The 15,453-nt window shown below is 46.5% G+C and overlaps 1 protein-coding gene across 9 annotated transcripts; it reads right to left on the bottom strand.

Annotated features, from left to right (window-relative positions):
• Window positions 1-4,931: 4,931 nt before the first annotated feature.
• LOC144145105 (uncharacterized) lies at window positions 4,932-13,911 on the bottom strand. 9 transcript variants are annotated; one of them, XM_077676599.1, is made up of 4 exons: window positions 13,092-13,911; window positions 11,153-11,370; window positions 6,739-6,992; window positions 4,932-6,674 (listed from the first exon to the last, which is right to left on the bottom strand). In XM_077676599.1, the coding sequence occupies exons 2-4, from the start codon at window positions 11,312-11,314 to the stop codon at window positions 6,440-6,442; spliced, it is 651 nt and encodes a 216-aa protein (XP_077532725.1). In that variant the 5' UTR covers window positions 11,315-11,370; window positions 13,092-13,911; the 3' UTR covers window positions 4,932-6,439. The 9 variants fall into 9 exon arrangements, 8 of the variants coding, with proteins under 8 accessions (XP_077532725.1, XP_077532728.1, XP_077532730.1 ...); XM_077676602.1 differs by having other exon boundaries at window positions 4,932-5,138; window positions 6,739-9,714; window positions 11,153-13,911; XM_077676604.1 differs by having other exon boundaries at window positions 4,932-5,138; window positions 11,153-13,911.
• Window positions 13,912-15,453: the final 1,542 nt, after the last annotated feature.

The following is a 15,453-nucleotide window of genomic DNA, read 5'->3' as shown; positions in this document are numbered from 1 at the left end:
CAGCGACCACCGCTCCCACAGATTTCCATAAAGTCGGCTTCGCGTCGTGCACGAATGCATCGCTCAGAAGCTACCGCTCGCTCATCTCTCGCAACGCATATATATGAATTAATAATGGCACTGTAACCCACCAACCTAGCCTTCCCTCGTCTCCCCTCGTCTGAACGGCGTGCAATGCAGGCTTTTTACAAATTTACCAAGCGTCTTGACAGGATGATCGAGTTTGCTTTGTTCAGTTTAAACTTCCTTGACTTATTTTGAAGCCCATATTGACCTCATGGTCACCGTGCATCATAATTTCGAGAGGCATAAATAGTGTACATAATACCGCCTTCATTCTTAGCTATTAGGTGAAGAAATAAATAAAAAGGTACTGGAGGCGCTGGGTATACACGTTTTTTAAACCTAGCGCAAAAAATGAATAATAACTAGGGGTGTGCGAATATTCGAAACTTCGAATATTCGATTCGAATTTTTTGGTATTCGATTCGATTCGAACGACACTTTTATTGTTCGAAATATTCGAACCACCCAAAACTAAAAAAAAATTAAATTCAGAGCGGGTCTGCATCGGTGTTTATTTACAGTGGACTCTCGATGATACGATTCTGGGGGTGCGAATTTCAGGATGATACGAATTTCCGATAAGTCCCGGCGAAATCGCATAGTTTGCAATGAGAAAAATGGCTGTTACGAACGGACCTGCGCGGCCCGGCGGAAGATAAAAACGAGCCGGCGAGGCACCCGACTGCCGAACGAGCAAGTGACGGCTCTCGCGGGCGCTCGAGCGACCGCTTCTAGCCGCTCTTTTAAATGCGGCTCGAGGCACATACGAAGTTGCTTGTTCGGTAAAGGAGCTGATAATGCATGCGAAAACGGTACTATAAAACATCATCTGCGCCGCTAGTGAAAGCGCCCATAAAATATTTGCCGGGGTGCTAAGCCTAACCATCTCCGGTGGAGCCAAGCCGGCTGTCTCGATCTCATCGCAAGTAGTCAGGATCCATTCTGCCGCGCGCGTCGCGCGTTATTTTCTGACCGAGGTAGGCGCTACCGCGGGCGCGAAATCGTCGATGTGGGTTGTGAAAATACTGCGCTCGCAGAGCCGAGGCGAGCGAATCGTGTGCAAAAACGCACCATGCGGTTCACGCTTGGCTGTTGCGGCGTGTAGCGAGCTTGGGCAGTGGGCACAGAGAGTGAGGAGACGAGCGCGAAGCTTTACGGGCTCCATAAATGACTGCTTTGCGACACGGGGGTTAAAAAAAGCAGAAAAAATCGCGAATTTCTTCACGCGAAAGTAGGTAAACAAATAAACGAAAACTTTTTTCAGCGCTAAATTTTTTGGTCTGTGTTGGTTCATACGAATTTCGGATGATACGAATATTTTTCGCGGTCCCGCGAGATTAGTATCATCGAGATTTTACTGTATCAGCGCCCGGCAATGTGCACGGGCTCGGGCATCTGGTAAAGTGGTGACCATGGAGGAAAGAATACCTTTTCTTTCCTCCATGGTGGTGACGAGCAGGAGGTTGTCACTGCTCCCCGAACATGTCCAACAGTTAACCTTTCTCCATGTTTACATTTAAGTGAGTGCAGACCTTAACCTGTTGAGTGCAATGGTATTGCGTAATTCCTAATTTTACTTTGTGTGATTTGTTGTGCTATGAAGTTGCAATTTTTGTGTGTAGATGGTGAAAACATAAATTTTACAAAAAAAAAAAAATAAGTATTCGTATTCGAAAAATATTCGAAAAATATTCGATTCGATTCGAACGTTGTTTTTATTATTCGAATTCGCTTCGAAATTAAAAAATTGATATTCGCACACCCCTAATAATAACATTTCTGTTTCTGCCTACATCCCACCCCAAAGGAGCGTCAAGCGTGCTCTGCACATCGCTTTCCAAGTTTTAAAGTTCCTATGAGCTGACACGACACTTTTCATCAGCATTTCCGACTTCTTGTGAACAAGCACGGAGCGCGCACGTATTTGCTTTGTAATTCTTCTGTTGCATTTATTCGACTGCTCAGCAAAAGAAGCCGCAGTTCTGCATAATTCTATTTTTGGGGGGCGAAAGATGAGCCCCTACTTCCGGTTGCTATTAAGACGTGATAAAAGGGCCAGATGACAAAACAGCAGCATTTCAAAACATACCTCAGTTACCAACGCACATTCATGGTTGCATATATATTCCTTAAAATCATGATACCAGAGTTTGTCCCATGATGCACATCGTGGGGCTCAAGTGCACCAAATACAATTGGAGCGGAAAAAGAAAGCTCCAAAATCTTCTAAAGATAGGGTAAATGCTAAACGGTAAGAGCTAGCTTAAAGATGCACAGCCTGCATTCGGCGTTACGTTGGAAAATGAGTGGATTAATTGGGAAGCTAAAACTTAAAACTTTGCGCAATATGCTTCTCGGAAGCTATTTTATAAGCAAATTCAGTTTCAGGAACAATCTGTGTGCTTTGTGGGCGTGTGTAATTGATTATTACCTCATCCTGTTTATCCCACTGATGAAATCAGCAAAATATGATTCCCTATGCAAAAAAATGCAAACAATTTATGGCAAGGATAACTAAATTACAATTCCTGTAAGATAAGTTTGATTAAAAGCACCACGATGTAATCTGCTATTTTATGGACAAGGGTAGCTACATGCAAACGCTGCTGCACTATGGAGGGTACCACCATATCCTGGGTTTCTCACCACAGCAAATCGACCACTTTCACCTATGCATACTTTGGATGTGAGGGAAAAAAATAAGGGCGGGGGGGGGGCAGACCGAGAGGCACCAAACCGACCGTGCTACCAAAAATAAGGCCTGTAATAACATAAATTGCTTTCCTCTTCACAGGGAACTGATACAGGTGCTCTGTGCCACGAAAGTTAGCACATTACATTTAAACACTACTACTGTTCAGGGATTTATACACCACCCCCCCCACCCCTCTAACACGTCCCCAAAAAGCTTCCACAACCACGTGCAACCTGCCCAGAGATATATACACACCCCCCCAACCACCCTCCAACACTCCCCCAGGAGGCTTTCGACAATCCCCCGAAATCGAAATTCTGGATAAACCCCTGCTACAGCTATTGCAAGATTTTGCTTTTATTTAGAGGTTTACTTATTTAGACACCATTTATTTGAGGTAATACATGAATACATGTTCACGTATGATGACACGCACTATCAAATAACGCGTATCCATAAATACATGTTCACGTATGATGACATGCACTATCAGGTAACGTGTATAAAAATGCCACCGCAGTCTTGTGATCAAATTAAGGGAGTTTTACGCACTGAAAGCTGGGTACAGGTAATGAGGCATGCCACAGTAAAGTGCTAGAGATATCGCAGCATTGGATGACAACTGTACTGTTGACCATGATGCGTTGATTGTGTCTTTGCTAAAATAGGTTCGCTCTTTTTTTTGCTGAGGTTTTAACAATTAGGTACTTTCAGTTAGTCCATAAACTGATCAATCAACTGAACAAAGACTCGGAGGTTTACTTCCTTGAACATGTAAGTAAACTGTAGAGATTGATTTTAAGTGTGTTAAGCCTTCACACAGTATTTTCGATAAGAGCACTGTATTCTGTTTGCACAGATGTAAAATATACATTGAGATCATGGCCTATAAAGCCAGTCATGGTGAATGTGTTATGAAACTGCAGTCTTAAAATATGCCTTATATTTTATTTGCACACATTTTCCAGTACAAGGACTCACAGCATCTGTACTTGTTCCGAGTATGCATTTGCTTGATACAGAAGGCGTAATTTACAATTTGGCCTGTACATTTCCAAAGAAAAGGGTACACTGCAGAGTTTCCTTCAAAAATTCTTACAATCTCTTAGGAAGGCCATAACCACCATCACGGGGATATTCCTAATGACAGTAAGACGTTTCTGCAGGGCAGTGTTATTTTTGAAGAACGCGACAGTATAGCAAAACTAGGAAAACAGTAGTGCACCTTTATAAAATACACAGCTCACAATGTTATTTATGGAAGTTTCCCTGAAAGATGGCACTCAGTCAGCAGTGATGAGCTTCCAGTTTTTCTCGACGACCCAAACTCTTATGTGAAGCTGCAGAAAAACTTTTATCGAGTGACAACTCAGTTTCCTCTCAGGATATTTTACAAATTAAAATCCCCTACTTTGAAGCGAAGCAGTCTGCACTTTTCTTTTGGTTAGGTATGAAGAGAACAGTATATATACTCAAGTATGAAATGCACTATCAGCCGTTGTGTAAAAGCAAAGATAGTTTTACGCACCGAGGCTAGACATGGCTACGGGGCACGCCTTAGTGGAGTGCTGGGAAATTGCACTGTTCTATGAATTCTACTTTTGACCATGATGCATTGACTATATCTTTGCTAAAACAGGTTCACATTTTTCTGCCGAGGTTTTAATAATTACGTTCGGTTAGTCCATTTAATTAAGTGTAAATGATGCTTTTCAGAGTGTTTAAACAGTAAACAATTCTGTATGAAGTTTCCCACTTGTCGCACACCATTCATACTCCCCTTTAGTTGGACACGTTTGAGGACACTGCAGGTTTTCTGCTAACAGTTGCAGTCTGCATTATTCTCTTCCCACCTGGGCCAACAGGAAATTGAACACAAGAACTCTATTTGTCCCAAGGACTTCACTTAAACCCGCGTATCACCAGCCATTTGTAGCATGGTGCAAACCTAAGTGATGAATGCAAGTCAGCACGTTGTTTAGAAGGAACAGTGCACTGAAAATTGCACTTAATGATGGGAGCAAGATGCGTCTTTTTAATTCAGTCATTTTCATTGTAGTTTTTCTTTTTTTTTTTTTTCGAGTAAACCGTGACTGTTATTTTTTTCTTGCATGCATGGCTACATAATCAGTGGTCGCAGGTTTGTAAGGAAAATAAATACACACAGCTGTCAAAAGATGTGGACACAATTTATTATTAAGTGTACATGGGTACTAGGTTTGTACCTTAAAATTTATTTATATAGTACTCAAAAAAGAATGATTTTACGTGGTGTTATCCTCTTACAGGCAATAGTTCATTGTATCGTTGTCTGCACAACACAATCACAGCGTAGGCCTGTCTGCACACCCTCCCATCATGCTGCAAACCTGCAACGCTGAAAAGAAACAAAATAAAGAAACAAAGAGTTTTTTAACGATAAGTTTATCATTTATTTGACAAGGAAATTTCAGCATGGGTTGCTAAGGCATTTTGCTACAAAAGGCACTGAAACAGGGCAGATGTTTCATGCAGTGTTACTGTGGATCGACCTTTAGAGCACCTTGTGTGAGAAGAGCTGGGTAGTCATGTATACGATGCACACCAACAGCTAGTGGGAAATAGCTGTGTATTCTTTCAAGACATGCCAGGCAGACAGGACGAGAAATAATCGAAGCGTTTCACATTTGAAAACTGGGAGACTATTGTGTTAGCCAAACGATGATAGCGCTTTGCCTTCTTAAACCAGCACATGCCGTGAAATGCGAGTGCAGCGTCGAACTTGATGTTCTTCCTTTATGCAACTCTGTTATCAGCTCGGCTGTGGTCCGTAGTTGAAGCTTCATGTGTGTCAAGTAAAAGGCTTTACGAGTGTTCCCTATGGGGGGGGGAGGGAGTGTGTTCAAGTGGAATCGGAATGCTGTGTTCTCTCTCTTCCCGTCTCTTGATGCCCACGTTTAAATTCCATGCAAATTCCATGATTAAACTAGCTGTGAGTCAGCGTGCTCGTCTCATCTGCTTCCTTTGTCCCCGCTTTTTCGTGCTTTAAGATGACACCACAGCACCCTGTAGCAAACAATATTTTTCAATGGAGCCAAGCATTCATCGTATTGTGCGATAGTGAGCTTGGGCAAGCCAAACAACAATGTGCATAGTGAAGCTAATAAGACTCGAGCCTAGAGGTTGGCTATGCTATGGCTAGCAAAAAATTAGCAACTGCAGGTGAAGCTGTGTGATGAAAAAGCTTTCAAAGTGGGACTTACTGCAATAACTTCTTGTGTCAGAAGTTACTGTGGTAAGCACTCGGAACTATAAAAACCAACTTGATGTTGGCCACTTAAGTCCTACCGTAGTGCGGTTGCTTGGGCAAGAAGTTTTCGGCAGCAGGCACGCAGACTTAGGCGGCACCGGGCTGCGACTCATCGCCGACATGGTGACAGCGCTAGAGCACACCCCGACTACCACGCAGGTGGCAGCCCTGGTGCTACTTGACGTCAACGGTGCCTTCAACAACCTCCAGCACCCCACCATATCCCTGGCCATGGAGGAGGCCAGCATTGCGGGCGAGCTGTGGGGCTTCGTCGAGGCGTTCCTCATGGGCGGTGCAGATGCAGGTGGGCAATGCACTGTCGGCACCCCGGCCACTAGATATGGGCACCCTGCAGGGCTCAGTCATTAGCCCCTTCCTCTTCAAACTGGTCACAGTGGCGCCGTCAGACTGCCTGCCCAGGGTAGAGTGGGCACAGGGTGTACATGTCTGTGTGCACCGACGATGTGGCCATGTAGGTGCTGGGCCCCAAGGCGGGCTGCCGAGGCGTCATGCTGCAGCTGCAGGCAGCCCTGGGCGCAGTGCGGGCCAAGCTCGCCAATGTCGGCCTGCAGCTGTCGGCCCCCAAGATGGAGGCGATGCTTCTTCACCCAGACACCCAGGGCGCTGCAGAGTCACATGCCAGCAAATCGACAGCGAGCAGCTCGGGTGGAAGACCAGGATGCACTACCTGGGGCTCTTGCTGGACCACCGAGATGACTTCTGCCAGGCCGCCAAGCTGCAGGGCCAGGATGGCCACCCCGGCTTTGCGAAAGATGGCTGGCCAAGAACACGGCTGCTCCCAAAAGACAGCCCTGTGGCTGTACAATGCCTCGGGCGTGGGTCTGCTGATGTATGTGCTGCGCTGGTCACCTTGCGGAAACCAAACTGGTAGCAGCTGGAGGGTGACCACTGCAAGGTCGTCCGTCCTGTCACCAGAACGAACTGCAGGAAAGCCAACTTTACACAATGTGTTTCACAAAATGATGGTGATGATAAGTGAAGGCACATCAAGCGCCTCAAGAAAAAAAATTGGCTCCAATCCATTCTGTGAAGGTGGTTGGAAATCAAAGCTTTAAATGACACCCACAACAATCGCCCGTGCGACGTGACTTGATATCGAAGTAAACCCTGGACCCAATACAAAAGTGTTGCTGAAAGAACTTTGTGAAGGACAGAAAGCCATACAATCAGACCTTGGGAAACTAAATGACAGGCTTACGAAGTTAGAAGAAGTCATAGAGCTTGCAGAAATCAAGCAAATAGTATAACTAAGTTGCAAAAGACAGTTAGCGATATGAACAAAGCTTTGGAAAAACAAGAAGACTGAATAATTTAGAGGATAGATGCAGGTGGAATAGCCTAATAGTCTTCGGTATTCCAGAGAGTGAAAAAGAAACCCCAGGTGACCTCAACCGGAAGGTCATAACAGAAATTTTTGAGCAAAAACTTGGTGTTACTATAACATCACTTGAACAAATTGGAAAACCACCCAGGAAATGAGCTTCTGCAGAGAACACACGACCACGTCCAGTCATATTAAAGCTTTACGATTACAACGAAAAGCATAAAATATTTTCGAACTGTAAGAAATGAAAAGGTACGAGTTTGTCTGTTGCTGATGACTTCTCTAAGAAAACTTTGTGCAAGTGCAAGCTTCTCTGGCAATCTGCGTTGCAAAAAAAAGAGAAGGGAAAGAAAGTGCACCTAGAGCGTGATTACTCATCGACAATGATCTCTACTGCCGGTACTTTGCTAAGGACACTCGAGTGAAAATTCGCCATGTCAAGAAAGATTTTTCCCACAGCAGACGAAGATTGACCTGATCCCCTCCCACGAGCAATGGATCTGACGCTTATCAATTTTAGCGCGAGAAGTGTAGTAAACAAAATTGCACAAACAGAGCATATACTACTCAGTCATGATTTGCAAATAGTTGTGGTTATGGAAACCTGGTTATGGCCAGAAATTTTGGACCACGAGCTGGTACCACCGGGTCATAATGTAATACGTACTGATCGTGGATCTAGAGGAGCTGGAGTGGCGATAATATTTAAAGAAAATATCGAGTTCATCCAGCTACCGGCATCCCAAACTATGAAAGCGCTTGGTGTGAAATTAACTTTGGAAACACGCTCATTTTACTAGGTGAAATATACAGACCACTTAACTACGTAACTCTTCCATCAAGTACCTTGAGGAACTTCGGTAGTACTTGGATAGCGCTAAAATGCGCAGCCAGCGACTAATACTGGCTAAAGATTTCAACTTGCCACAAATAAATTGGGGCACACTTAGCATTAATTCATACCAACGGGCGGATAGTGAACTTCTTCTCGATTTGGCTTTCTGTCATGACCTAACCCAAATCGTAAGAGACAGCACACGTGTAACAGAAGTTGTGCAATCTGTCCTAGATTTAGTATTTCTTGATGGCCGATTTGCAGATTATGATGCTGTATTAGAAAACGGAGTGTCTGACCATAGACTTGTGTCTTACCATGTCTCTGTTCTACTGAAGACCGATGTACAACAACCAAAAGTTAAAAAAAAAGTATCGCATATGTTCTGGACTTTCAAAATGCAGATGACATGAGTATTATTGATTACCTATCCTTTCACTTGGATAGTATTTGTTCAGGGGATGACGTCGACACTTTATGGTCAAGGTTCAAAAATATAGCATTGCACTGCGTCAGGGCGTTTGTGCCTGTATGGAAGAAAGCAAGAAACAAACAAAACCCACGGATTACTCGTCAGCTCATACAACTTAAGGGTAAAATAAGGCGCCTAAGAAGGAAACCACTAAGGGATCGTCAAAAGATAACTGAGCTTTCTTCGTTACTAAAAACCCAGCTTAAAGAAGCTAAATTAAAATATTATGAAGACACGCTAACAAAATATGAAATCTTCTCCTCCACAGTTTTGGCGTCATCTATCACAGACTGACAAAGCACAGAAAAATATTGTTGTTAACAATGAGGTAATATCTGACTATGCAACAATAACGTCTTGTTACAACAAATACTTTCAATCTGTGTTCTCACAAGAATCACAGCTCAACGGCTGCGCATCAACATTAAGCTTTTCATGTATGTCAGACAAGCCTGAGGTCGAGATAAGCTATGAAGGTATCGTATCGCTTCTACTAAACATCAATAATAAAAAGTCTGTCGGGCCAGATGGCATACCAAATGCATTCTTGCAGAGATATGCAGAGTGTGTTGCTCGGTATCTCGAAATCTTTTATTGCGCATCACTTTCCCAATCTTCGGTGCCGAAAGACTGGCTTGTGGCGAAAGTTGTCCCGGTGCATAAGTCAGGTGACCGCCACAAAATTGAAAACTATAGGCTCGTTTCACTAACGTGCGTGTGTTGCAAGCTTTTTGAACATATAATATCAAGATCCATTGCTATGTATCTTGAAAACACTGGTGCCTTTTTCCAAAATCAACATGGTTTCTGGCAAAAGCTTTCGACTATCACACAACTTACCGAGGTAATAAATGACTTTTCTCTAGCCCTAAATAATAAAAAGAATTCATACACGTGCCTCTACAAAGAGTGGAACGAGAGATTCTGCCAGCCGTTACTTGGAATTTGTGGGGGCGGCATCCCGAACGCAGAAGCATCGGCTGTGGTCGGGCTCGAGCGGCGGACGCCGCTGCTGTAGCCCAGCCATGCGTCGGAAGAAAGAAAATGGATAGGAGCGTGTTTCAAAGGGTCAGACAGAGGAATCTAGCCATCCTGATGTGCTAGCTTGGGGATACACCACCGCGTGACACAAGCGTAGACACCGAAACAATTCGGCATGTGAGCTTAGTGATTCCCATTTATACCAATTTAAACTAGTTAGTTTAGTAAGTTTGAGAATTGTGAAAAAGCTGAACAAACTTTTGTAATCACTATTTATCAGGACCAATTGCTCCTTCCACCTTTTGTAATACCTCCTAAAACACAACCAAATTGGTATTCATCAGGAGTCCCATTCATTGATTGATTGATTGTGGGGTTTAATGCGCCGACGCAACGCAGGAGATGAGGCGCGCCGTAGTGGGGGGCTCCGGATTAATTTTGACCACCCGGGGATCTTTAACGTGCACCGAAATCTCGTACACACGGGCGTTTTTGCTTTTCGCCTCCATCAGAAAAGCGGCCGCCGCGGCCGGGAATCGAACCTGCGACCTCGTGCTCAGCAGCGCAACGCCTTAGCCACTGAGCCACCGCGGCGGGTAGGAGTCCCATTCATGGCAAGCAGTGCACAAAAGGTAGCGTCTTTCTAGCGGCCACATCTAGTGGTCTCCACATTTTGTTTTCCCACCCTTCAAACCCATCTTCAACGTATCTTTGCCGTACGACCACTTAATTCCGTCGGGTCCAGGGTACCCAGGAGGTGCTGTTGAATAAGTTAATCAAGCCGTGCGAAGGAAGTGCACAACAGACGCGAAGCTGCGCCAAAACAGGCCCAAAACAACAAAGCCGTACCACTGACGAGCAGGTACCTCCGCGTGGGGAACGCTGGGTAAATCTGCTGCGCCATCTACAGTGTGCTCCGTGAGTGAAAGCCCCCCGCCCCCGCTGCGTTGGGAGTTTATTGTCCTGCACGCTGCGAAAGAACCGTTGGCTGGTAGAGGCAGAAAGCTTTGCTTTAAAAATGCTTCCCGTGGCAGGCGTCAAACCTGGGTGCTTCGCATTATGAAGCCGACGCCTATCCTATTGCGCCATTCTGACACGGTTGAAGTTGAAGAAGTTTGGATTTTGGGCTTTGACTTTGGCTCAGGTTGTATGGGAGAAAGCTTTGCGTTTTAACCATCTTTTTTTTTTAAGAAAAGGGGCTTTGATTTTTTGAGGAACTCCTTCCCAAGTTTGCATCCTGACTTCACGGGTGATACAACCTATCATTTGTCTCTCTCTCACATGGCAAATAAATTTTACTTGACAGGTCTGTCTTGATTTGGTGCATTTACGTGCACCATAATCTACAAGAAGAAATACCCGACATCAGTATCATGGGGCATGCTAAAAATTTGTGTCCAACTTTGTGAAATGCTCTGGTCTTATGTTTTTGCTCTTATGTACTGTACTTGTTAGTCCTTGACACGTACCGCCCAGGTTTGTATATGAAGGGGATGCGGGACCATTCCTGCCACCCAAGGACGGTGTCCCCATCGAAGGCGCCCGACTGCTGAGCGGTACCTATGGCATTGTTGAGCGGGGCCCCCGTTCGATGAGTGGGAGAAGACTGACGCGCAACACATGTTCTTCATTCGAGGGTGACTGCAGCAGCAGCAGTGTTATCCAGTGTTTGACGCAAGTCTTCTTCCTGCGGGCAGTCAGAAGCTGTAACAAGTCTGTATAGTGTATATATGGAATAAAATTATTGTGCAGAATGTGCTTTGCGTGCTCTTTTTTTTTTCTTCTTATATACGAGGCACCCGTCTTCCTGTAAGCAAATCGTAGCATACTGGAGCATGAAGGATATTTCTTGCCATTTCGCAGCTATTACTGTTACTTGGGTTTGGAGCCACGGGTGCTTAGGGAGGTTTGATTCGGGTTCGCAAAAGCCCGACAGGGGAGGGGGGTGAGGAGCAGCAGCAGTACTGCGGAGAAATTTAAACATTACAAAGAGGCAGTCCCCCTCCTAGCATCCTTGCTGTTACTCACGATTGGGGGCAGCTTTGCTAGTGCACTCGTCTCCAGGTGTAGGCCAGGTGAAAAACATGATGTGTGCATTATACACACAAGGAACTTAAGGTTATTGATTTGTGTTGAGTTGTATTCTGTGAACGTGCAGCTGGGGCGAAATTTTCAGTTTTGTTTGGGCCACGTTCGTGTCAAAATGTCCATTTTGAGGAAGCCCGGATTGGCTGAAAGCAGACGATCTGGATTTAATGCAGCTCAAGCAAGGCAGCAGGGCGTCGGTTTATGCACATGTCATTGGTCAGAGGCCTTGCCAGTGCGCTACGTCACGATTGAAATGAATGTACGATGGACATTTTCGAAAGGGGCACAGCTCAGAATTGAATATTTTAAAGTGAAGGTGCTTTCAGTAGCGTGGAGTTCACATTGGAATAAAAATTTCAGTGAGAAGCGATTCCAAAAATGGTTCGCAGGGGGAGGGTCTTAAATATGCAAGTTCTTAATCCTTGTGGGACTGTCGCGTGGCAGGGATTCAAATAACCTTGCACGTGGGTGGGGTGTACAGATACAAGCTTCAACAGGTGGAGAAAATTTCACAGCAAAGCTAACTCTGAGTGGCGCTTCAACTGGAATCTACTACTACTACTACTACAGTGTAGCCCGGTTATAACGAAGTTGGCGGGAACCTGAAATTTCTTCGCTATAACCGCTTTTTCGCTATATCTGGACTATTATAAGACCGTTATAATTGGGACGGGAAATCAAGATCACTTCGTTATAACCGCTATTTCGCTGTAAGTGGGTTCGTTATAAATGGGCTACACTGTACTACTAGGTGATTTGGGTGAAAAGGAAAGGAAGTGCACTGGGGATATTATTGAGCCCAACTGGGGGCTCACCTGCATACAACCCAGTTCCGGTGGGAGGAGGAGGAGGGGGGATGAAAGATCCGAGAGGAGAAAGGGGGTGATAAAAGAGATAGGTAAGCTAGAAAAGGAAAAGCGTGGAGCCTCTACGTAAAGCTGAGCGACGGACAGCAGACTGCCGTATACAGGTGCTGGCTGAGCCCGGCGACCTCCAGAGCAGGAGGTGGGGGAAGACGTCACGGCGGGCGCCATCAGAGCCCGTCGGGAAGAGCAGTTCATCGAGGCGCTGGTGGGGCAGCCAAAGACGCTGGAGCGAAGTCTGCAGCACTCCTCGCTGTGCTGCAAACTCTGGGCAGGAGCAGATCAGGTGCTCCAGCATCTCGGGCTCGGGACAGTGGGCACAGGTGGGGGAGGCGCAGCAGCTATGGCAGTGCAGCCGGGCTGCCGCGTCACGACAGTTGAGGCACAGCCGGAGCAGCAGGCTGCGGGCGTCTCTGCTCAGACGCCCCGGGAGGACCCGACGGGCCTGGCCACTCACCACTCGGCGGTCTGGGTGCATGGTCAGGGCCAATCGGGTCAGCTGCTGGCGTGCGGCGTCAAAAGCTGTGACGTCCCGGGAGACGGGGGTGTCCTGCTGGTGGGCACCCTTGGCCAGGGCGTTGGCCTCCTCGTTCACCGGGATGCCCATGTGGGACGGCAGCCACTGCAGTCAGACGCTGCAGCCGCCAGAGGCCGCTGCGCGCAGCTTGGCCGCCAACGAAGTCTCCACGTACCCGCTGGAGCTGGATGGCTGGTCTGCCGCCCGCAGTCGCAGCATAGCTGGCCGGGAGTCCGTCAGGACCAGGGCCTCGCTGTCCTGGCCCGCCCGCTCGAGCAGCAGGTCCTCAACTGCATCTTTTCTGGGAATTTCGTCGTCGATGTAGGGAAAAAAAAAAAAAAAATCCTTCCTCTCCAACCCCTCTTGACGTTAGTAGAGGCATTTCTTTTGCACAGCTTCACTTAATGGTGCATCGAGGGTGCCGCAACTAAAAATTACCGTTTGTTGCATTAGACACAGCATCTAATTAAGTAGCATTAACATTTTCATTTTTCCTGTTTTGCTGCTGCCGCGAGTTAGCACATTTGAATTACTAATAAATGATAATAATGCATTGTTATACACGATTTTTAACCTCGATTCTGAACATCACTTCTGTTTTCTCCCTATTTATTTTTAATAAAGCTTTTCGAGTGCAGTTTCTTAAAAGCAAGACAATGTCGGCAGACCTTCGATTGTAATAACTATACTAGAAGAGCGAAAAGTTTCCGCTGAGAAATTGGAAGTGAGGCTACATAATTATTTACAGCAACTGTCTCGTGGGGGTGGGTATTGAGAAGTATGCTCCCCTACGAGACAGTTGCTGTAAATAATTCTGTAGATACGTTTCCTTGCCACACTTCCGATTTTTCAGCGGAAACTTTTCGCTCTTCTAGCATAGTTATTACAATTAATCGAAGTAGCCGCGACAAACGGTAGACTTCCGCTAACGGGACGCCACGAAAGCCAGACCAGCTGACCTACAGCGGCGGCGCCGGCACAATCCGTGCCACCGCCCGTGTCGTCTTTGACCCAGAGAGGAGCACGCGGCCGCACTGCCCGCAACGTTGGCCCGCACCACCTCGAGCCCTTGTCATTCGCCTACTGCTCTACATCCACCTGCGGTCTATTTCAAGAGCGAGCTCCAGACCTGCGTCTCGTTTCGGTGTCGCGGCACGCTTGTTTGGAGAGAGGAAGAGTACATAACGTGTGAGGCTCGCCGACTGTCGCTTGCCGCTGTCCCGCTCCCGTGCTCCGTCTGCTTCGGCCAGCCCCACTCTACCGTATTTTAGAGAAGCAAAGGTCTAGCTTTGCCTGTAGTGCCAGAAAAAGCGTAGTGGCGGCGTCGTGAACTACCCAGTACGCCCGCTTGATGGCGCTGTAAACACGGCTTTGTAAACATGGCGGATGCTTTTTGCACAGGCCGCTTGAGCTCCTTAATAACATGGCTGCCCTCGCACGGCGGCCGCCGGCTCGCTGCTCCACGGCCGGACTCGACTCTCCTCCTCCCGCGCGCGAAAGGGGCGTCGGGTCCGGCCGTGGCTGCTCCTGCTGGCTCCTGGCTGGCACGCTGGTCGCGTGTTTACTTGCGCCGCGCTAGTGAAGTGATGTTACGCCAGGTGACCAGATGGCCTCGACTGGCACAGACCACAGTGAGCAGCAAGTGAGAACAAATCGTTTATTGACATCCGCAAGTTTACAGGGGCCAGGACATCATTTCATTTCGATCGCTGCAATTGTACGTCGCTTTCGTGACAACATTTTTTTTTTTTTTTGCCATAACAACTCGTTCACTTGCGCTAAGATTTCGAACGAAGGGCACAAATGAAGTATTGACGGCGACAACGGTTTCCTTTGCACCGTCTTTCTAGCGGAGTGCATAACACTCACCTTCTGTTGGAAGAATCGAATATTCTGGCCTCGACAGCTGCCTTCCGATGCGGAATTTCCCACATTTGTCATTCCACAAGCACTCAATTCCCGTGTTTTGCCAGTCCTCTCAACAACTGATGGACGCAAAAGCACATAACAGCAATAACAGTCACGAAACCGGTGCTCCGCGCACATTGAAACGGTCGGCCGTTGCAGCGGTTTCAATTTGAATTGGCGGCTTTGTGGTTGCGAATTCAGAAACGAGGTGGTGCACCAGTCGGCTGTTCGTAAAAAGTTGCGTACATTTTTGCTCAACGGATGTTTGATGCGGAACTTGTTAATAGTATTTTTAAATAACACATTGTAAGCGAACTGTGTGGGCTCTTTGAGTCACGGAATGAATGTTTTGTATTCTATACTAAAAGTAACATTTTGCCTGCGCCGTCTGGTG

This window comes from Haemaphysalis longicornis, unplaced genomic scaffold, assembly GCF_048455015.1.
Source record: "Haemaphysalis longicornis isolate Haplotype H1 unplaced genomic scaffold, Haemaphysalis longicornis Haplotype H1 scaffold_7, whole genome shotgun sequence".
In the NCBI taxonomy this organism is placed as follows: Eukaryota; Metazoa; Arthropoda; class Arachnida; order Ixodida; family Ixodidae; genus Haemaphysalis; species Haemaphysalis longicornis.
The sequence above is the reverse complement of the archived record's forward strand: the minus strand, read 5'-3'. Positions and strand labels throughout refer to the sequence as shown.